General features: G+C 42.6%; 1 protein-coding gene across 1 annotated transcript; it reads left to right on the top strand.

Annotated features, from left to right (window-relative positions):
* The first annotated feature begins 1,281 nt into the window (after nucleotides 1–1,281).
* On the top strand, nucleotides 1,282–22,528 carry LOC118389983 (myb-binding protein 1A-like protein). The gene is made up of 26 exons (XM_035780069.2): nucleotides 1,282–1,533; nucleotides 1,986–2,081; nucleotides 3,252–3,335; nucleotides 3,461–3,535; nucleotides 5,495–5,602; nucleotides 6,691–6,881; nucleotides 6,992–7,159; nucleotides 7,406–7,523; nucleotides 7,754–8,043; nucleotides 8,125–8,235; nucleotides 10,570–10,695; nucleotides 10,897–11,103; nucleotides 11,187–11,295; nucleotides 11,396–11,483; nucleotides 11,738–11,901; nucleotides 12,065–12,187; nucleotides 14,330–14,449; nucleotides 14,704–14,877; nucleotides 15,096–15,253; nucleotides 19,269–19,488; nucleotides 19,806–19,937; nucleotides 20,065–20,133; nucleotides 20,334–20,447; nucleotides 20,668–20,772; nucleotides 20,873–20,997; nucleotides 21,796–22,528. Exons 1-26 carry the CDS (start codon nucleotides 1,330–1,332, stop codon nucleotides 22,109–22,111), a joined length of 3,795 nt encoding a protein of 1,264 aa, XP_035635962.1. The 5' UTR covers nucleotides 1,282–1,329; the 3' UTR covers nucleotides 22,112–22,528.
* Nucleotides 22,529–22,657: the final 129 nt, after the last annotated feature.

Here is a 22,657-nt window from a genome sequence, read left to right as displayed (position 1 = left end):
ATAAGTTCATTAGAGTTAACTGCACCTCAGATTGCAGCCCAAATAAATGCTTCACAAAGTTCACATAACAGACACATCTCAACATAGACTTTTCAAAGGAGACTGCGTGAATCAGGTCTCCATGGTCAAATTGCTGCAAAGAAATCACTACTAAAGGACACCAATAATAAGAAGAGACATGTTTGGACCAAGAAAAACGAGCAATTTACATTAGACCGGTGGAAATCTGTCCTTTGGTCTGATGAGTCCAAATTTGAGATTTTTAGGTTTCATCCACCGTGTCTTTGTGAGACGCAGAGTAGGTGAACAGATGATCTCTGCATGTGTGGTTCCCTCCGTGAAGCATGGAGGAGGAGGTGTGATGGTGTGGGGGTGCTTTGCTGGTAACACTGTCAGTGATTTATTTAGAATTCAAGGCACACTTAACCAGCATGGCTACCATAGCATTCTGCAGCGATACACCATCCCATCTGGTTTGCGCTTCGTGGGACTATCATTTGTTTTTCAACAGGACAATGACCCAAAACACACCTCCAGGCTGTGTAAGGACTATTTGACCAAAAAGGGGAGTGATGGAGTGTTGCATCAGATGACCTGGCCTCCACAATCATCCGGCCTCAACCCAATTGAGATAGTTTGGGATGAGTTGGACCGCAGTGTGAAGGAAAAGCAGGCAACAAGTGCTCCGCATATGTGGGAACTCCTTCAAGACTGTTGGAAAAGCATTCCAGGTGAACTAGGTTGAGAGAATGCCAAGGGTGTGCAAAGCTGTCATCAAGGCAATGGGTGGCTACATTCAAGACTCTAAAACAGAAAATACATTTCGATTTGTTTAACACGTTTTTGGTTACTACATGATTCCATATGTGCTTTTTCATAGTTTGGTGTCTTCACTATTATTCTACAATGTAGAAAATCGTCAAAATAAAGAAAACCCCTTGAATGAGTAGGTGTGTCCAAACTTTTGTCTGGTACTGTATATTTTGCTTCATATGACAACTGTTACAGATTAGGCTGCAGAAGCATGAATTCAAAGATGTTATGCTGAGTAGCCATTATCACCATACACTACAGTATAGGCTACAACGGCTGTGTTTACACAGGCAGCCCAATTTTTATCCATTTCCACTAATGTGTCTTTCTGACCAGTCCGCTCAGTTATTTTGCCAATAATTGGGTAAACGGTCCGAATTGGGATGCCTGTGTAAACCAGCAAAGAGCTGACAAAAGCTGGATGGCTCGTGAAGAAAAGGGACTTCCTTTGAACCCGGAAGATGTGCGTTTTTTTTTAGATGCTGGGGTCATGCACGTTTTTCTCCAAATTGTCACATGGCATGCATGGCCACTACGATGCATTTAGATATGGGGGAGATAGAAAATGAACCAGTGCGACCAAAAATTAAGGATGCAAAGGGTATTCTCCAACAAAACCGCGAGTTCCTGGACTTCTTCTGGGATATCGCTAAACCTGAACAAGATATACGGCTGAAAGCCATTGAAAATCTCATACAATATCTGAAGAAGAGTGAAAAGGTTGGTGTGTTTGGGTCTGCTCTCAGTTGCTAGCTAACAGTTAGCTAACATAGCCTACTTATTTTGCTAAACTTATTTTGCTAAACTATCGACCGTAGTTAGCTAGGCACATTGTCACATTATGATATTGGTGGGTGTTGCACTTTAGAGCAACCCATAACGTTATCAATTTCCAGATTAGTACAGCTTTAAAACGCTGAGCAGTATGGCTAGCTAGTGAGGCTAACGTTGCTAACTACTGGAGATGCCCAGGAATATTATTTCACACATGGCCATGTGGGTTGAATTGTGAGCTTTGATTGCTGGCATGCGCCTTACTCTAATTCTATCAATTTGAGTTGTCAAACTCTCTTTGGAAGGGGTAGGTGCTACCACACGTACATTTTATGTTAACTTTATGGAGCCACCCAGTTCCTGACATTTAGCCATAAGGTCTTGTCTTTCCTTTCTAGTCAGATGAGCTGAAGTACACTCTGAAGAGACTGGTGGATGGCTTGGCACACACCAGAGAGGCTGCCCGGCCAGGCTTCAGTTTGGCTTTGGGACAGGTAATGCAATCAAAAATGCATATTTTGACAAATGGGTAAAACAATGTTAATTGTGTAGATAGTCCTACAAGAAAACCAATGGTCCAAACCTCATGTTGCTATTATAAGCCGTTCAAAGTTATTGGCGTTTTTCAGTGGTGGGAAAGTACCAAATTCTCATACTTGAGTAAAAGTAAAGATATGTTATTAATAGAAAATGACTCAAGTGAAAGTCACCCAGTAAAATACTACATGAGTAAAAGTCTTAAGTATTTGGTTTTAAAAATACTTAAGTATCAAAGGTAAATGTAATTGATAAAATGTACTTAAGTATCAAAATTAAAGTATAAATAATTTAAAATTCCTTATATTAAGCAAACAAAAACAATTATTTGTCGATAGCCAGGGTCAACATAATTTAAAAACAAAACATTTGTGTTTGAGTCTGCCAGTTCAAAGGCAGTAGGGATGACCAGGGATGTTATTTTGATAAGTGTGCGAATTGGACAATTTTCTGTCCTGCTAAGCATTCAAAATGTAACAAGTACTTTTGTGTGTCAGGGAAAATGTATGGAGTAAAAAGTAGATTATTTCCTTTAGGAATGTAAACGTTGTCAAAAAAAAAAAATATAAATAAAGTACAGATACCACCAAAAACTACTTAAGTAGTACTTTCAAGTATTTTTAACTTAAGTACTTTACTCCATTGGAGTTTTTACCCTTGTAAGATGGCCAAAATTAGGGTGACTAAGTCAATGAAGGCCAGAGGGGGAAACAGGAGTTTTTTTTTGTAACCTATGGAAACATTGAAGAGGACGACATGTAAAAACCTAAAAAGTTGCCGTGAGAAAGCTGCACAGTTCTGTGCTTATCGGATGTATTAGGTTACAAAATCTGACTTTATGAATATATACGGTGAATTAAAAGACGTGCTGAACGATTCAGAACAGGAACAATCATATTTGTCTTGGTAAACTATTTTATAACATAAGGAAGTGAAATTTCATCACCAAAGTGCGTTTTCACCCACTCATGGCAGTGGGTGGCCACCCTACTATACATCTAATGGCTCAGCAAAATCCTGCGTCTCTTTGTACATGTCTAACGAATTAGTTATTAAGGTGTCATTACATAACATGTTAGAAGATGATGTGACTTATGCATAATTTCTCTCATTGTTTTGGTTGTCAGGTCCTGAGCGTGTTTGAGGAGGTATCTCTGCGTACCGCATTTGATCAAATCAAAGAGAAGCACAACTTGGTGACAGTGAAAAAGGTGAGCATGTGATATGACTGAATTTAGATGCTGTGTACCATGGTAAATATTTATTAGTCATTTTACTAACACAAAACTTAATGTCAATGAAGATCTCCATTTTATACTGTATCTTGTGTTGACAGAAACTCATCAGAAATGCTGCTTTTGGGAACTTCTTTGGTGTGCTTGCCTTGTCTCAGTCCACACGCCTTCCAAAGGTAAGAATGACACCAGGTAACCCAAGGGCTTGGCAGAGAAGATTAGTATACCATGTTTGGTGCAGATAATGGAGGAGCACATAGACGGGTTGGTTGTTTAGCAACAAAACTGACGGGTGCGGAACTATGGGGCAAAACAGACGGGGTTGGCCGAGGCTGTTTACAACATGTAAACTACACTGAACAAAAATATAAACGCAACATGTGAAGTGTTGGTTTCATGAGCTGAAATAGAAGATGCCAGAAACGTCCCATTTGCATAAAAAGCGTATTTCTCTCTGTTGTGCACATATTTGTTTACATCCCTGTTAGTGAGCATTTCTGCTTTGCCAAGATAATCCATCCACCTGACGGGTGTGGCATATCAAGAAGCACACCTGTGCTGTGGACAATAAAAGGTCACTGTAAAATGTGCAGTTTTATCACATAATCCAAAGCCACGGATGTCTTAAGTTGAGGGAGTGTGCATTTGCCATGCTGACAGCAGGGCTGTCCACCAAAGCTGTTGCCAGATAATTTAATGTTAATTTCTTTATCATAAGCTGCCTCTAACGTTGTTTTAGAGAATATGGCAATGCGTCCAACTGGCCTTCCAATCGCAGACCACGTCACGTGTATGATGTCGTGGGGGCAAGCGGTTTGCTGATGCAAACAGTGTGCCCCACGGTGGGGTTATTGCATGGGCAGGCATAAGCTACGGACAACAAACACAATTGCATTTTATTGATGGCAATTTAAATGCACAGAGATACCGTGACAAGATGCTGAGGCCCGTTGTTGTGCCATTCATCCTCAGCCGCCACCGCAGGTTTCAGCATGATAATGCACGGCCCCATGTCGCAATGATCTGTACAATTTCTGGAAGTTGAAAATGTCCCAGTGATTCATGGCCTGCATCCTCACCAGACATTTGATTTTTATTTAATTACTTAACCCGTTTTCTTCCTAATTTTGAGATATCCAATTGGTAGTTAGTCTTGTCCCATCGCTGAAACTCCCGTACGGCTAGGGAGAGGCGAAGGTCGAGAGGAATGTGTCCTCCAAAACACCACCCTACCAAGCTGTACTACTTAACACACTCGCTTAACCCGGAAGTCAGCCGCACCAATGTGCAACAGAAAAAGTACAACTGGCTACCTAGCATGCGCCCGGCCCACCACAATACTCAGACATGTCACCCATTCAGCATGTTTGGAATGCGTGTCCTAGTTAAAGCCAATATATCCAGCAAATTCTCACAGCCACTGAGGAGTGGGACAACATTCCAATGGCCACAATTAAGAGCATGATCAACTCTATGTGAATGGGAGATGTTGCACAGCATTTAATTTTTTTATTTAACTAGACAAGTAAGTTAAGACCAAATCTTGTTTACAATGAGGGCCTACCGGGGAACAGTGGGTGTGCTTGCCCTGCCTTGTTGAGCGGTAGAACAACATATTTTTGCCTTGTCAGCTCGGGGATTGTTATATCTATTATATCTGTATTCCCTGTCATATGAAATCCATAGATTAGTGCCTAATGAATTGATTTCAATTGACTGATTTCCTTATATGGATTCTAACTCTGTAAAATAGTTAATTGTTTCATGTTGCTTTTTATTTTAGTTCAATTTATATTTAGTCTCAATGTTTTATTGTAGCCATATTAGCATAGACCTGACATCAGTCAAAACTAAAAACAAGATGTATCAATAGCAAGATACAATGAGCTGAAACGAGCCACCTTTGATTCCCTACATTGCAGTTTCTTGTCATTGTTGCTTCTTGTCATTGTTGCTAGATATCTGACCATTCAGAATCATAGTAAATCACGCCTTCCAGCCTTGTCATGCTTGCATCATTTTCGTGAAGTCAGCCAACCCAGTCGATATGTCCATCTATTGTTACTGCGGAACCTAGCTCTGTCTCTAATTTTCAGTGTGTGTTTGGTATGCTTACTTACCTGTGTGTGTGACAGGAGCCGCAGGTGGTGCTGGAGTGTGTCCAGCTCCTCCAGAGCCTCTCGCTTCACAGAGAACACCTGCGGGACCTTCCCAGGAAGACCATGGTGGACATCTTGTCTGAGGTGAGTGACTCAGCCAGCTCTACTTCATAAATAATCTACTGGCCCGAACATGGTGTAGTTTTTAAATGCATTGGGACCATGCAGGGCCTATAGGTTGGAATGCTTTCTCTCTGTATTCAGCTATTAATAAGCTATCTGGTTATTATGGTATTGAAGTTGTGTAATATTATCTAGCAATCTAAGTCATTACTCCATTCTTTAGAATTTTATTAATTGCATACATTTTTTATTCTAAAAAATGTTAAGAATTTTTTCCTACTTTCCAAAATAGGACGCTGCCCCTTTTAAGACGTTCTGCATTCCAAAAGAGATATCGTCATGGCTACAGTAGGCTAGCCAAGACGAATGCCAGGTGTCTTTTTGTAGCTTTCTTTGTGCAGACTATCAACACTAGCCAGCATACTGCTAGTCTGTTCCCTATTTCTCTAAAATAAATAAGCTCAGCCAGTAGATTGGGGCTCCCGAGTGGCGCAGCAGTCTAAGACACTGCATCTCAGTGCTAGAGGAGTCACTACAGACACCCTGGTTAGAATCCAGACTGTATCACAACCAGCCGTGATTGGAAGTCCCATAGGGCAGCACACAATTGGCCCAGCGTCATCGGGGTTTGGCCAGGGTAGGCCGTCATTGTAAGTTAAGTTAAGAATTTGTTCTTAACTGACTTGCCTAGTTAAATAAACAAAAGATTGATGGACGCTTGTTTTTTCTCTCGACAGCTTGCGTGTGCTGTTTGTAAAGGCATCAACTCATGTACTGCTCAGTGCTCAACAGGTTTTGACTAGCGGTAGCATCGTCATGTTTGAATGAATGGCCAATCATATGGCTCAAATTCAAATAGCATGACTTTCTGCATGTAGTCTTCAATGTTTTAAAATGGTGGACTACGACATAGCAGGTAAATGTTGATCTGGAACATGCTGAGAAGTTACTGGCCTTGACAAGATCCACTGGCCCTGATTTTACTCACCATTTTATGTGACATCTTTAATGTCGGACCCTGCTTCTCATGGGGTCCCAATGTGATAAATCCTGGTGTGGAAGGGTGCAGTCAATATGACTTGTGTTTGGTGTTGTTTGTGTTTCTCCAGACGTCAGAGGAGGTGTTTGAGGAGGTGCTGCTGGGAGCTCTGCAGACAGACCTGTCCTCCGCCTTCAGCACCCCCGAGCAGCTGCAGCTCCTCCTGGTGGCCATGCAGAAGTTCCCCCAGGTGCTCAAGCCCAAGAAGCTGAAGAAGCTGCTGGGCACCTCCACAATCATTACCATGGACAATATCCCTAAGTGAGCAGATTTTTACCACTATGTCTAGGTTTCTTCTTTCATGGTCACACACACACACACACACACTTTGACTAAATGTACAATCAAAACCTGTGTTTCCTCTCCCCTAGGTTAACAGAGGTACTGAAGATGGCTGCCCGCTCTGTCAAAAAGGACCGCCTACTGCCTGCGGTGGCTCTGGACCTGCTGCAGATCTCTCTGAAGGAGGACAACTTTGAGCTCTTCTGGAGGGAGACGATAATCAAGGGAATGTTAAAAGACCAGCCAGGGCCCACACAGTAAGCACAGAACTGGGGTTAAAAGACTATTGCTCCCCACTTACATTTGGACCCTGAACCTGAGTATTAGATGATTGAACTATGTTCTGTTGTCAAGACCCCTGTCATTTTAAATTGTTCCTGTAATTTTTCAAATTTATTGCAAGCACCCCGCCCCACACAATGTACGTGTATGTTCCTGTTTTCCTTCCTTTGGCGCAAATGTCCATAGCTGTGCCAACATGCAGTCTTCTCTCTGTGCCACAGTTACCTGAGCTACCGGCTGCTGGGCAGTGCCCTGCCCTTGCTGACCCTGATCCAGCTGAAACAGGTGCTAAATGGAGAGGTGATGAGGGCCTACGGGGAACACGTGGTCTCTGCTCAGGTCAGTCTCCCATCAAATGTCTGACTCACGACGGCACCAGGTCAAATGTCTGACTCACGACGGCACCAGGTCAAATGTCTGACTCACGACGGCACCAGGTCATAGAAATACATAGTAATGCTTCAGGCGTCTTAGTTAGTCACTGAACATGTGTAGCAAGATGCTCACTTATCCAAAAAGTTAGTTTTTAATATATTGACTTAAAAGTAAGGCTCACCTCGCCCCCTCAGCTCCCAGACCGCTTCAAGTTTGCCCCCGAGATGGAGACGTACGTGGGTGACTTCCTGCAGGGCTGCGTTGAACCGGAGAAGCAGCTGGCGGTGGTGGTGGCCTTCTCCCTGCTCACCAACCAGGGCTACCCCGTGGTGCCCTCCTTTTGGAGGGTTGTGCAGCACCTGCGGCCCACCGCCCTGCAGAGCTACGTGGACTGGCTCAAAGACATGTTCCTCAACCCCCAGCTGGAAAGCTGCCTGGACTTCAGCACCCGCAGGCAGAAGGAGAACCAGGAGGGCGGAGTCCAGTGAGTAGAACCCTTATAGCATGTCACATTAGAACTTAATATATGCCTTTCCAATGAATTGCTGACTGTCTCTATCCTTAGGAGAGAGAACTGTATATTCCGCCTGAGGAAATGGATCATTCCGCGCCTCACCTCCATCGTGGAGAACAACCAGGTGAAGAGAGAGGAGGATCTAGTGATGGATGTAGCTAGGTGAGAGATCTCACTGCAGGGAAAACATGTCACTGGACTGTTTGCTGCTCCTCCAAGTGATTTTAAATAATGCCTTGGTGGTATCACTTGTGGGAGCAGCAAAGGGTTATCTTTTTCCTGTTCCAAGTTGGATGTAATAATATTAACATTTATATCACTACAACCAATGTATTCTGAAGGACAGTTTATATTCGTAATGTAGCGATTTGCCGATACGCAGTTTCACGATTCAAATGTTTAACCTCCCAGGGATATGTGGGACGCTAGCGTCCCACCTCGCCAACAGCCAGTGAAATTGCAGGGCGCCAAATTCAAACAAATCTCATAATTAAAATTCCCCAAACATACAAGTATTATACACCATTTTAAAGATAAACGTCTTGTTAATCCAGCCACAGTGTCTGATTTCAGAAAGGCTTTACAGCGAAAGCACACCTTGCGATTATGTTAGGTCAGTGCCTAGCCACAGAAAACCATACAGCCATTTTCCAAAGACGGAGAGGTGTCACAAGACAGAAATGGCATTAAAATGAATCTCTAACCTTTGATGATCTTCACCGGATGGCACTCCCAGGACTCCATGTTAGACAATAAATGTGTGTTTTGTTCGATAAAGTTTATCTTTATGTCCAAAAACTTCATTTGAAATTGGTGCGTTATGTTCAGAAATGCATTCTCAAACAAACATCCGGTGAAAGTGCAGAGAGCAACATCAAATTACAGAAATACTCATCATAAACATTGATCTAAGATACAAGTGTAATGCATACAATTATAGATAAACCTCTCCTTCATGTAACCGCTGTGTCAGATTTTAAAGAACTTGACGGTAAAAGCACACCGTGCAATTATGTTAGGTCAGCGCCTAGCCACAGAAAAACATACAGCCATTTTTCAACCAAGCAGAGGTGTCACAAAACTCAGAAATAACATTATAAATATTCACTTACCTTTGATCTTCATCGGAATGCACTCCCAGGAATCCCAGTTCCACTATAAATGTTTGATTAAGTCCATCATTTATGTCCAAATACCTCCTTTTTGTTTGCGCGTTTTGTTCACAAATCCAAATTCACAAGGCGCATGCACTTAGTCCAGACAAAGTCAAAAGAGTTCCATTATAGTTTGTAGAAACATGTCAAACGATGTATATAATCAATCTTTAGGATGTTTTTTTCATAAATCTTCAATAATATTCCAACCGGACAATTCCTTTGTTTTTAGAAATTAAAGGGAACGCAGCTCGCTTTCACGGCCACGCATGTGTGATTTTAGCTCCTGGCATTCTGCCAGATACCTGGTTCAAACAGTTCTTATTCGCTCCCCCTTCACAGTAGAAGCCTGAAACAAGGTTCTAAAGACTGTTGACATCTAGTGTAAGCCTTAGGAAGTGCAATATGACCCCATTTACACTGTATATTGGATAGGCAAAGACTTGAAAACCTACAAATCTCAGATTTCCCACTTCCTGGTTGGATTTTTTTCTCAGGGTTTTGCCTGCCATATGAGTTCTGTTATACACAGACATCATTCAAACAGTTTTAGAAACTTCAGTGTTTTCTATCCAAATCTACTAATTATATGCATATTCTAGCTTCTGGGCCTGAGTAGCAGGCAGTTTATTCTGGGCACCTTATTCATCCAAGCTACTCAATACTGCCCCCCAGTCCCAAAGAAGTTAAGACGAGTGCATTGGTCTGCGGACCCCAACCGGATCCAAATGTAGTATGGTCACTATGCCAGAGTTCTCCTCAAACAAGAGGGGTGCTGCACCACCACGTTGGCTTGGCTGAGTAACTATCTTTGATCACCAATGATGGTGTGAATTGAGAAACAGGCCGTTCATAAATTCTGAGTTTTCCTCAATTAATTCCGCCTACTGCTGAAATGTGCTATCTCAACACAAATCCAAAGTTCTGTATTGTAAACAATACATATTGATACATTACCAACGCAACCACTTTCTGTAATCTGCAAAAATGACAAGCTAATTAGTGGGCAATGGTGATTTCAGAACTAAAGTGGGGAGATAAAATACAGGCTACATCCCTCTGGTAGTGCGGTGGTACATACCCAGTCTCCCTTACGGCTCAGCTCCGGTGCCTACATAGTACAGACACCATATACACACACAGCTCAGACAGATCAGGCTTAGAGAGCCCAGCTCCATCAGCATCAGATTGAAAAATTAATGTGTTTATGCAACACATGTTGGTGCATTTGAATTGTTTCAAACTAAAACGTATCGGAGCCCATTTATCGAATCATCTTGAAAGGGAAAGATGCACATCGCTAATAGATGCTAAGCCATTGTTTTATCCTCCATTGCACCAGGTTTGTCTTTTTCCACGCATTCTTTAACGCTAAGAAAGCTACCCCAGACATACCTGAGACAGAAGCCACTCTGTCAGTGCCCCTGGATGAGAAGACCAGAGTCGTCGTCATCAACTCCTTCTTTGGGTGAAATAACACATTACACTATCACTTTAACAAACACAAGCTGTGGGGTAGTCAAATATGAAGAGCATGGCTGGAATAGTCACTTAAGTTTTAAACATGTATGGTTTTAAAGGTGCAATTTCATGAAAAGCCACAGCATGAGTTAATTTATGTTACTCTACACACCCTATCAACACGTCTCTAACCTCCCAACTCCTTCAGACTCCTGCAGCACATGAACCACCTGCCTTTGCTGGGCGACTCCCCCGAGGTGGCGGCCCGCAACCAGAGGCACGTGCAGGGTGTGACGGGTGAAGGATCCATGTGGATCTACTGCCTCGTGCAGTATGCCGACGCCCTGCTCAACCAGCCAAAGTATGCCCAGAGCACCCAGCCCTTCAGCCCTGAGCAGAGACAGACCTGGGACAGGTATGGACCATGTAGAGATGGGGGATTTAAAGGTTGGTGTAAGAAATGTAAGCCAGTAGTGAACCTGTTGTTATGATATCTAGTATGCTGGCGTCAGTAAGGACTCTAATGAAGAAATCTAAGAAAGGCCAGACTCCAGAGACCTCTGCATTCCAACAACTCTTCCTGCTGGTTGGCATTCACCTGTTCAAGGTAAGCAATAAACTAACAAATTAGGGAATAAAAATAGTTATAGTATTATGGACATTTTAGATTATATATTTAAAAAAATGTGTTTGCTTGTACCGCAAAGGCTCCAGAGGATTTGGTGGACCTGATGCAGGATCTGCAGAACTGCATGGAGAAAGCCCAAGAAAAGAAGTCCAAGAAGAAGGCAACAGGTAAGACCACACATCTGTAGGCCATGTGTCAGAGCCAACAAACTTTACAATCCACCCCGGTCTTCATCTCTGACAGGGAAGGAAGTACTCATCCTCCATAAATTGGACAATGTAAACAATCTATTTATCTAGTACCCCTCCATACACTTTCACAGGTTTACAATGACTGTAAGGTTTGATAAATACCACCCTCTGTTTCATGTGGCAGCCCTTGGTGTGATGTCTCTGTAACCACATGTCCTCCATTGATCCAGGTTCTGCAGGAGGAGAGGAGGAGCCCCACTGGGCTGAGGTGGTAGTGGACATCCTGCTCTCACTCCTGTCCCAGCCCAGTAGACACATCCGCCACGTCTGCCGGACTGTCTTCTCCAACATCTGTCCCCACGTCACCGCCAGAGCCCTCACCGCCATCTTGGATGTAAGTGTAGACTAAAATAGACTAAAGAATACTTTACTGTTGCAGAGCTGTAGTTTTGATATATTACATTGTGTTCACTGATGGTAAAACTTTAGTTGATTTGTAAAAGTGCTTGTGGATATATTACAGGAATGTCCATTAATTAGAGGCATTGTGTATTTAGGTTCTGGACCCAGATAAAGATGAGGAGGACAGTGCCGTCGTGGTGACAGATGATCAAGACTCAGACAAAATAAAGAAGAAAGACATTAAAAAGAAAGGAGAGGAGGATGAAGGAGAGATTGAGGTCAGATCAGTTGTTTCACACCTGATCAAGTCCACAAAAGTGTACCGTAATTGCTGGACTATAAGCCGCTGCTTTGAACCTCGCGGTTTATACAATGACGCGGCTAATTTATGGATTTTTCCCGCTTTCACAAGATTCATGCCTCCAAAAAACTGAGCACCGTCACATAATGTGACGTAAAATCGAGCGCTCTCAAACTTCCCATCATTCTGATTACGGTAGTAATTTTGTCACCCTCATCATGGCAAAGACACAGAGAAATGCATATGATGCAGCTTTCAAGTTGAAGGCGATCGATCTGGCTGTTGGAAAAGGAAAGAGCTGCTGCACGGGAGCTTGGCCTTAATGAGTCGATGATAAGACGTTGGAAACAGCAGCGTGAGGAACTGACTCAGTGCAAAAAGACAAAGGCTTTCAGAGGGAAGAAAAGCAGATGGCCCAAAGTATTTGCAGCCACTCGACATCAGTGTAAATCGTGCATGTAAGGTGGCGCTCCTTGTTCAGTGGGAGGCTTGGATGACAAGTGGGGAGAAATCCTTCACTAAAACGGGCTGCATGCGAAGAGCAACTTATGGTCAAGTCTGCCAGTGGGTCCTGACAGCGCGGAGCATTGTCAAAAAATCCACTATCATCAACGGGTTTCGAAAGGCTGGACTGCTGCGTGTTGAAGAGGCAGCATGAGCTCAGCGGGGTATTTGCCTCCGGATGAAAGTGACGAGAGCGACAATGAAAACGATCCAACATCGGATGAAGCAATTCTGAGGCTATTCATCTCCGACACCGAAGGAGATGACTTCAGTGGTTTTAGTGCACATGAGGAGGAAGATAGTGACCAAGTTCATTTGTTTCAATGTACCGGTAGGCACCTGCGGCTTATAGACATGTGCAGCGTATTTATGTACAAAATACATATTTTTTAATAATTCAGTGGGTGCGGTTTATATTCAGGTGCGCTTAATAGTCCAGCAATTACGGTATTCTAAAGATTATGAACCGGGTAGTTTGAGCCCTGAATGCTGATTGGTTGAAAGCTGTGGTATGACACATGACTTGTTTACTGTTCTAATTATGTTGGTGACTAGTTTAGATGTCGACTGATTATGATTTTTCAACACCGATACCGATTTATTGGAGGATCAAAGAAAGCCAATACCGCTTAATCGTCTGATTAAAAATAATTAAATAAAAAAATATATTAAAAAAATCTATATAATTAAAACGGTTCTGAACATTTTAAAAATATTTTTATTTATTTATTTGTAATAATGACAATTACAACAATAAAATCAATTTGGTATCAAAAATGAAACATGTTCAATTTGGTTTAAATAATGCAAATGTTAGGAAGAAATGGTCTTCACACAGTTCACAACGAGCCAGGCGGCCCAAACTGCTGCATATACACTGACTCTGCTTGTACGGAACGCAAGAGAAGTGACACAATTTCCCTAGTTAATATTGCCTGCTAACATTAATTTCTTTTCACTAAATATGCAGGTTTAAAAAAATATATACTTGTGTATTGATTTTAAGAAAGGCATTGATGTTTATGGTTAGGTACATTGGTGCAACAATTGTGCTTTTTTCGTGAATGCACTTTTGTTAAATCACCCGTTTGGCGAAGTTGAAGTAGGCTGTGATTCAATGATAAATTAACAGGCACCGCATTTATTATGTGCAACGCAGGACAAGCTAGTAATAACATAATCACTCGTTAACTACACATGGTTGGTTGGTTGTTTTTATACGTTGCAGCCACCAGGTCCTTTTGATGCTGCACTCGTGTAACAGGTGATCAGCTTGCCACGCAGTCTCCTCGCGGATTGCAATGTAATCGTCGTCTAAAAATGCTGATTACCAATTATGAAAACTTGAAATCGGCCCTAATTTATCGACCATGCCGATTAATCGGTCGCCCTCTAGACTAGTTTAGGAATGTGTTTTAAATGAAGGATATATTAGTATATGGCCAATATACCATGGCTAAGGGCTGTATCCAGGCACTCCACGTCGTGCCTAAGAACCCTTATCCGTTTATATTCCACCCCCCCCGGGCCTTATTGCTTAAATATATCCTTCATTTAAAATGCATCCCATAAGAGTGATTGCTAATATTTAAATATATGTATTACTTGCTTCCAGTCGGATGCATCAGACGACGACTCTGAGGAGGGTGAAGATGAGGCCATGGAGGAAGGGGGCGAGGTGGATCAGAACTTCCGCATTGAGCTGATGAAGGTCCTACAGAACCAAGGTGCTCTGGTAGGTGTCTTGCCTGTCATTGATATTCTGTTCTGTCTTTGGGTTTGTATTTACTGGTAACTAAGGTTGTTATTAGCCTTGATTTAAAAAAAAAAATAAAAAAAAAAAAAATGTTGTAGTAAGTCTCTGAATAGGTTTCAAGGTTGAAATTCTCATTCAGTAAAGTGGAGGATTCAAAAGAAAGGACATTGATACACAGCGCCGGGGTATTCTAGACATTAACTGGATTGGGTCTTTCTTCATGCCCGTCACAGGCCACAGAACAGGATGGCAGCGATGACGACGAACTGGACGATGAAGCCATGATGAAGCTGGACGGCAGCATCGCAGCGCTGTTCCTTGAACAAAAGAAGAAGATGCAGGCTAAGAAGGATGAGAAGGACAAGCTAAAAAAGGAAAAGACCCTCGTCAGAGACTTCAAGATCAAGGTCTATTTCTGTCTCATCTGTTTGGATAGAGAGATGAGTTCTATGAGTGGAAGGGGTGATGTTTCCAATGCTCCTCCTAGTGCTGGCTTCAGGGCACATACTAATAACTGTTGCAATAGCTGCGAGCAGTGCTATTTCTAACACTGCCTCTTGTTCTTCTGGTGCTGGTCCCCCCTATGTACATGGTGCGCTGACCCTGGTTCTTTGCTGTGTTCCAGGTGCTGGACCTGGTTGAGGTGTTCCTGGCCAGGCAGGGCAGCAGCCCCCTGGTGCTGGGCATGGTGGAGCCCCTGCTCAGCGTCATCGAGAGCGGCATGAGCTCTGAGTGTGACCAGCAGGAGCAGGACTTCCTCCGCAAGGCCGCAGACATCTTCAAGTACGGCATGCTGGTGCCATTAGACACACAGACACTACTATCATTTTTTCCCCCATGTAATTTATATAGGCAGTTAAATATTTTATCAAATAAAATCAACATATGAGCCAGGATCAGAACGTCACTAGCGCATCTGTGTTTGCACACATCACCTGCATAGTGCAAGATGAGTGGGCCGTTGCTCAAGGACAGAGAGACAGTCAGACATTGCGTCAGCAGGCAGGCCTATAAAATGATAGAGAACAGATTAACTAGGTAGCCAATTAAAACATATATTGTACCCTCTAGTTATTATTGATGTTCCAAAAAACGTTCCACCGACACGTGAATAAGGCCATACAAAGTTGATTTGCTTTTTAAACATTTCATATGACTAATTTAAATGATTATTTTTGACAAAACTAACTATTCACGTTACCATGGTATTAGTTGGGATTGGGTTCAATCGCTGTGAATCTAATCATGAACATTTCATTGTAGAAACAAATATTAGATGTTGCCTTTGGATTATGTGGCTTCAAAAGTTGTTTTATAGATACTTCCAGTTGATTTGAGCATCCAATGTATGGGACATTGTAACACAATAGATAATAGTCAGCCTGCAAAGTAAACAACTCTAATGTTTATTTATTTTTTATTTCACCTTTATTGGACGATAATGTAGCTAAGATAAATGAGTAAACTAGAAAAGGTTAATTTCCTGAAGATGTGTGGGCCTACCATAGCCATTTCACCTCTTGATATTTTGAATGAGCAAATTATTTCAAAGGGCATAACTTATTTGTAATGTTGCAATGTTTTACATCAAGGGTGCTCAACCATCCTCCAGGAGAACTAATGGTTGTGCAGGTTTTTATTCCTGTCCCCCTCTAACAAATCACAGTTTAGAAATGAACTGCTCAACCAGACCTTATTAAAGGGCTTGATCAAGAGCCTGAACACCCAGTAGCTCTCCACACTGAGGGCTGACCACATGTGTTTCATACAGTTGCCTAGCTGGGGTTCTACTTTGTGGGGGGGGTTAAGTGCCTTGCTCAATGTCATGGGATCAGAGAGCAGCCTCCCTGTGTCGATACCACATTACGCATACTTTTTTTATACAGTGCCCTCCGTAATTGTTGGGACCCTGACATTTTTGTTTCGGCTTTGTACTCCAGCACTTTGGATTTGAAATGATACGATAAGTGAGAACGTTAGACGCGCACATGTCACCCCCCCCCAGACACGCTAATGTCTCACCATTGCAACAACAGGGGAGATTAGAATTTTTGAGTGGGTATGATATTTGTGCGCCTAACTTTCTCACTCATCCTTATTCACGTTTCTTTCAGGACTATCCGCAGTCATGGTAGCGTGTGCTTTTAATATAAAAGTGTTTACAGTCATATTATATTCTTATTTACAATTGAAGTGACTCCAATGACAATACATTATTATTATACCATTCATTTCTATTGGGCACAAAATAGTCTAACACAACCAAAACAAATGCATACAACAAGTTTGTAGAGTCCACAAGCTTGATGTAATCATTGCCTGCTAGAAATGTGACTAAATATTACACTTTAAACTACTTTAATACACAAATGAATTTGGCCCAAAACTATGAACAAAAAGTGCTGTAATTTCTAAACTGTTCACCCGATATGGATTAAAATACCCTAAAATGTATAGCTGAGAGTCTGCACTTTAACCTAATGGTCATTGTATCATTTCACATCCAAAGTGCTGGAGTACAGAGCCAAAACAACAATGTGTCACTGTCCCAGTAATTACTGAGGGTGCCATATGTACATGGAGACTCCAATAATTGTTGATCATGGAAATTTGGTTAAGTCATAATGTGTATGAATCCTGCATATCAAAATCATTGACTGAGTACATAATGCATCCCCACTCGTCATACAAAAAAATGATATCAAACAAGAGTTCAGAGTGTGATGTTAGATATGTCCTATCAGGAAGTCAAAGTTGGTTTGCGAGCCAATGCAAACTAGTGTTAGCACAATGACTGAAAGGCTACAGATACAGTAACATACACTAGAGAACAATTACAAGTGGATTCATAGCTTCCAATCATTCCTCCTCTTGTCCCAAATGGTACCGCATCCATATATACAGTCGTGGCCAAAGGTTTTGAGAATGACACAAATATTAAATTCTGCCAAGTTTGCTGCTTGTCAGATGTTACTATGGAATACTGAAGTATAATTATAAGCATTTCATAAGTGTGAAAGGCTTTTATTGACAATTACATGAAGTTGATGCAAATAGTAAATATTTGCAGTGTTGACCCTTTTTCAAGACCTCTGCAATCCACCTTGGCATGCTGTCAAGTAACTTCTGGGCCACATCCTGACAGATGGCAACCCATTCTTGCATAATCAATGCTTTGAGTTTGTCAGAATTTGTGTTTTTTTGTTTGTCCACCCGCCTCTTGAGGATTGACCACAAGTTCTCAATGGGATTAAGGTCTGGAGTTTCCTGGCCATGGACCCAAAATATTGATGTTTTGTTCCCCGAGCCACTTAGTTATCACTTTTGCCTTATGGTAAGGTGCTTCATCATGCTGTAAAAGGCATTGTTTGTCACCAAACTGTTCCTGGATGGTTGGGAGAAGTTGCTCTTGGAGGATGTGTTGGTACCATTCTTTATTCATGGCTGTGTTCTTAGGCAAAATTGTGAGTGAGCTGACTCCCTTGGCTGAGAAGCAACCAAACACATGAATGGTCTCAGGATGCTTTACTGTTGGCATGACACAGGACTGATGGTATCACTCACCTTGTCTTCTCTTGAAAAGCTATTTTCCGGATGCCCCAAACAATCGGAAAGGGGATTCAGCAGAGAAAATGACTTTACCCCAGTCCTCAGCAGTCCAATCCCTGTACCTTTTGCAGAATATCAGTCTGTCCCTGATGTTTTTCCTGGAGAGAAGTGGCTTCTTTGCTACCCTTCTTGACACTAGGCCATCCTCCAAAAGTCTTCGCCTCACTGTGCGTGCAGATGCACTCACACCTGCCTGCTGCCATTCCTGAGCAAGCTCTCTACTGGTGGTGCCCCGATCCCGCAGCTGAATCAACTTTAGGAGACTCCTGGCACATGCTGGACTTTCTTGGGTGCCCTGAAGCCTTCTTCACAACAATTGAACCGCTCTCCTTGAAGTTCTTGATGATCTGATAAGTGGTTGATTTAGGTGCAATCTTACTGGCAGCAATATCCTTGCCTGTGAAGCCCTTTTTGTGCAAAGCAATGATGAAGGCATGTTTCCTTGCAGGAAACCATGGTTTACAGAGGAAGAACAATGATTCCAAGCACCACCCTCCTTTTGAAGCTTTCAGTCTGTTATTCAAACTCTCAGCATGACAGGGGGATCTCCAGCCTTGTCCTCGTCAACACTCACACCTGTGTTAACGAGAGAATCACTGACATGTAAGCTGGTCCTTTTGTGGCAGGGCTGAAATGCAGTGGAAATGTTTTTGGGGTAGTCAGTTCATTCGCATGGCAAAGAGGGACTTTGCAATGAATTGCAATTCATCTGATCATAACATTCTGGAGTATATGCAAATTGCCATCATACAAACTGAGGCAGCAGACTTTGAAAATGAATATTTGTCATTCTCAACTTTTGGCCACGACTACTACCTCTAACTTAAAGGGGCAGCTGAACATTTCTCTCACAAGTGACTCATGAGAGTACATTGTGCCTGATTGAGCATGGAACCCTCATACAGTTTATTCATGAAATTTTAGTGATTTCCTGTCCTCATCAAATACTTTTATTGTGCTCCCAAATGTCAGTGCATTAGAGCCATGTATAATAGTGTTAACGGTATTAAAACTCATTAACACAAAGCTATGTAATAGATGTAAGCCAGGATTTGTTTTACTTCTTTATGCACCTATATAGAACAGCTTGTCAGATGCAGCTTCATTGAAGACTGAGCTATTCCTGTCAAGTTTTCAGTATTATTCTGCTATACTGATCAGTCAGTAACGTTATCCTCTACTCCCCCAGGAACCAGCTATGCCGGGCCAAGCAGTACTGTAAGACCGTAGGTGACAGACAGGGGGAGCTCCACGACCTGCTGGAGAAACTCATGACCAAAGCCCAGAAGCTCTCGGACTCCTCAGTGTCACTCTACTTCTTCAGTGCATCTCTGTACCTGGTCAAGGTGCTGAGAGGGGGGGTGCCCGGGGCCTCCGCAGACGGCAAGACAATTCTATCAACTGAGGAGGTAAGTAGCCTAGTGGTTAGGGGCGGCAGGTTAGCCTAGTGGTTAGAGCATTGCACTAGTAACCGAAAGGTTGCAAGTTCAAATCCCCGAGCTGACATGGTACAAATCTGTCGTTTTGGCCCTGAACAGGCAGTTAACCGACTGTTCCTAGGCCATCATTGAAAATAAGAATTTGTTCTTAACTGACTTGCCTAGTTAAATAAAGGTAAAAAAATAAAGTATCTTTACCAACCTGAATGTACGCTGAGTATTTACTATTATTGTGTCTTTTGTGTAAAACCAACCTGTTGATATGCTGAAATCTCCTTATGCTGCAGTTGAGGTTCATGGGCAACGTGGACGTGGCGAGGGTGTCTGACATCTTTAAAGGGGCTCTGCGCTCCTTCATGACACGCAGGAAGAGCCCTCTGTCAGGTCTGATGTTCATCGACCTCTTCACCCGCTTCCCTGTGAGACAACGGCAACAACTCTTATTCTATCTACACTACCCTCAAGGGACTGTATAAACACTTGAAGATGTATAATTATTCTCCTCTTGTGGCTGGTGTAACCGTGATTATCTTCTGTTGTGTGTAGGTTCTGTGTGTGAACCTATTGGAGACTGCAGTGGAACACATCACAATAGGAATCAGAGAACACCAACAAGTAAGACTAGCAGGCTCCTCACATCAACAATTAGGAGTAAAAATAAGCATCTAACTATGGGTCAACGTCTACCAGCTCCACTTTTAAAACAATGACTAATCTAACTCTTCCCAGCCAATTATCCTTTCAGCCTGATGGTAAATACCACTGATCTGTAGAATAACATCTGCACATTAAGGGTTTGACTTTGTGTTCCACAGAGCCAGGCTAGTGCCATGGTGCTGCGGGGGCTGCAGAGCAGGGAGGTACAGCAGCTGTTGGCGGGCGATCCCTGGGCAGGGCTGCTTCAGAAGGCGGTGGGCCAGGTGGCAGCGGTAGGCATCAAACACCTCACCCAAGCTTAGACATTAGAGAACGTGAAACTGCAAACCATAGGAATCAATCTCTACATCACATTAAACTCAGATCAACTAGCAATTGTTTTCATGCAGTTCAATCTATAGGTTTGTCTTAGATGATAAATCACCTCTCTCTCCCTGGGCTGTCGATTTTAGAAGACATTACAGATATGGTTGTGGATGTTGTTCTCCTCAGAGTCTGGAGACTGTAGTTGAGACCGCTAAGAACAAGGTGGTCCAGGAGAAGTTGGTCAAAGCCCTGGAGCTTGGCCTGTTCCTGGTCAAAAATGTCAACCAGCAGGTAAACCAACTCTAATTTCACCACATTTCCCTGTCCTACTAACATGGGAGGATTTTTGTAGGTTCTTTGACCTACCTTTTGTCTCCTGTGTTTTTTACAGAAACTGTCTGTGGCTCTGGAGCCCCTCAAGAAGGTTCTTCAGTCCATGAGAGAGGTTCTGGGCTTCAAAAAGACAGGGCAGATGGAGGACACCTACTGGGCTGTCATGAAACACTTTGGTGTCATGTGAGTAACTCTCCCACACGATCACTGTCTGAAGTTACACTACCATGTCATAGGGAATTAAATGTACCAACAATACTCATAGTAACATATAATCATTGAGGCCTACTTGACAGGTTTTTTTGTTGGATGTGAGCAATGTTGATACTTTCCACTATTTCAGATAATTGGTAAGAGCTGCAGTGGCAGTATACCCATAGAGCAGGTTGGTTAGTTGTCCTTCAAGGGGATCTCCAACTTTTTGGGGCAGGGGACCCCTTTTTACAAGAGCAATTAGGGTTAAGTGCCTTGCTCAGGTGTACATCAGATTTTTTAAACCTAGTCTGCTCGTGGCTTCGAACCAGCGACCTTTTGGTTACTGACCCAACGGTCTTAACCGCGAGGCTACCTGCCGTGAATTCATCTGGAACCCCGTCATATTCAGAACAACTCGAGTGAGATACAAGGAGTTTTACTATGACTTCTTTGGCAGTGAATGACCAGACAAACCTAGTCTCGGGCCCTGGGAAGGAATATTGTAAATGCCTGCCTCTTGGCATCGGAGAGAAGATTTTGCAGTTTAAGCTACTTTCATGCAATTCTACACATTTTGCCATGAGGCAGAGAGAACTTGGACTAATTTAAGCTTTAAAACTGCCGTTTGTGGATACCAATATCCCATGTTGCTCACCAGCCTCATACATTGTAAACTACAATATATATTTTTTTATTATTACTAACATTTATTTTGAGGTCTGGCTGTGGACCCATTTTGAGAACCTCTGCTCTAATACCTTGTTTTTGTGGCTACATCTTTAACAGAAAGCCCAAACGGGACAGGATCAGGAAAACCAAGGAGGACCAGGCTGAGCCGATCGCTCCCAAGAAGAAGAAAGGATTCCTGCCTGAAACCAAAAAGAGAAAGAACCGCAAGAAGCAATTGCCTGTCTCTGAGAAAGGGGCAGCAGATGCCAACACAGTCCCCTTGGGGAAACCAGAGGAAGGAAAGAAGAAAAGGAACAAAAATAAGAAACAGCCAGGAGAAGAGACACCTGGACAGGGGCTGGCCAAGAAGGCCAAGATGACACAGTCTGCAATCAAACAGAAGAAAAAGAAGCAGCAGGGAGGCAGAGAATAAAGTATACTATCTAGACTGTATATGTGTGTACGGGGCCTCACTCTGGTTTTGTAACTTTTCTGTTTATATTAATTTTTCATAAGGTCAGGGTGAGAGGTTTGTGGCCTGTGCTAGATTGTCTATGAACTAACAAGATGTCATTGGCCAGGATTCAATCAGGTTATGCACATTTAAAAGGCATGCAACGCTTACCTTGAATGAGCTCCCCGAACATTGCCTTTAAAAGATGCATAGTGGACATGGTGTGAATCCTGACCTTTTGGCATTATGCTAGTAGACCTCAAGCCCATTGAATGTGGTACATGGTAGTGCTTTTATTGATATGTTAAATGTGTTATCACCTGATGTGGAGATGGGGCCTCACTCTCTGGTTTTGTAACTTTTCATAAAGTCATGGCGACAGGTTTGTGGACAGTGCTAGATTGTCTCTGTAATCTTTGCTTCCCCCTACACCTTAGGTTCTCTGGAGTGTTCAAGCCTTTGAACTAGTATTACCAAAGTTTACCTTGAATGAGCTCCCCAAATGAGGGAACATTGCATGAATCC

The sequence above is a fragment of the Oncorhynchus keta genome, chromosome 11, assembly GCF_023373465.1.
Source record: "Oncorhynchus keta strain PuntledgeMale-10-30-2019 chromosome 11, Oket_V2, whole genome shotgun sequence".
In the NCBI taxonomy this organism is placed as follows: domain Eukaryota; kingdom Metazoa; phylum Chordata; class Actinopteri; order Salmoniformes; family Salmonidae; genus Oncorhynchus; species Oncorhynchus keta.
The sequence above is the reverse complement of the archived record's forward strand: the minus strand, read 5'-3'. Positions and strand labels throughout refer to the sequence as shown.

Bases quoted from the DNA above. Each gene is read 5' to 3' on its own strand.
- LOC118389983 (XM_035780069.2), top strand. From the start codon at position 1,330: ATGGCATGCATGGCCACTACGATGCATTTAGATATGGGGGAGATAGAA. The intron at 5,603-6,690 runs GTGAGTGACTCA...GTGTTTCTCCAG, and splicing joins TGGTGGACATCTTGTCTGAG to ACGTCAGAGGAGGTGTTTGA. The intron at 7,524-7,753 runs GTCAGTCTCCCA...TCGCCCCCTCAG, and splicing joins AACACGTGGTCTCTGCTCAG to CTCCCAGACCGCTTCAAGTT.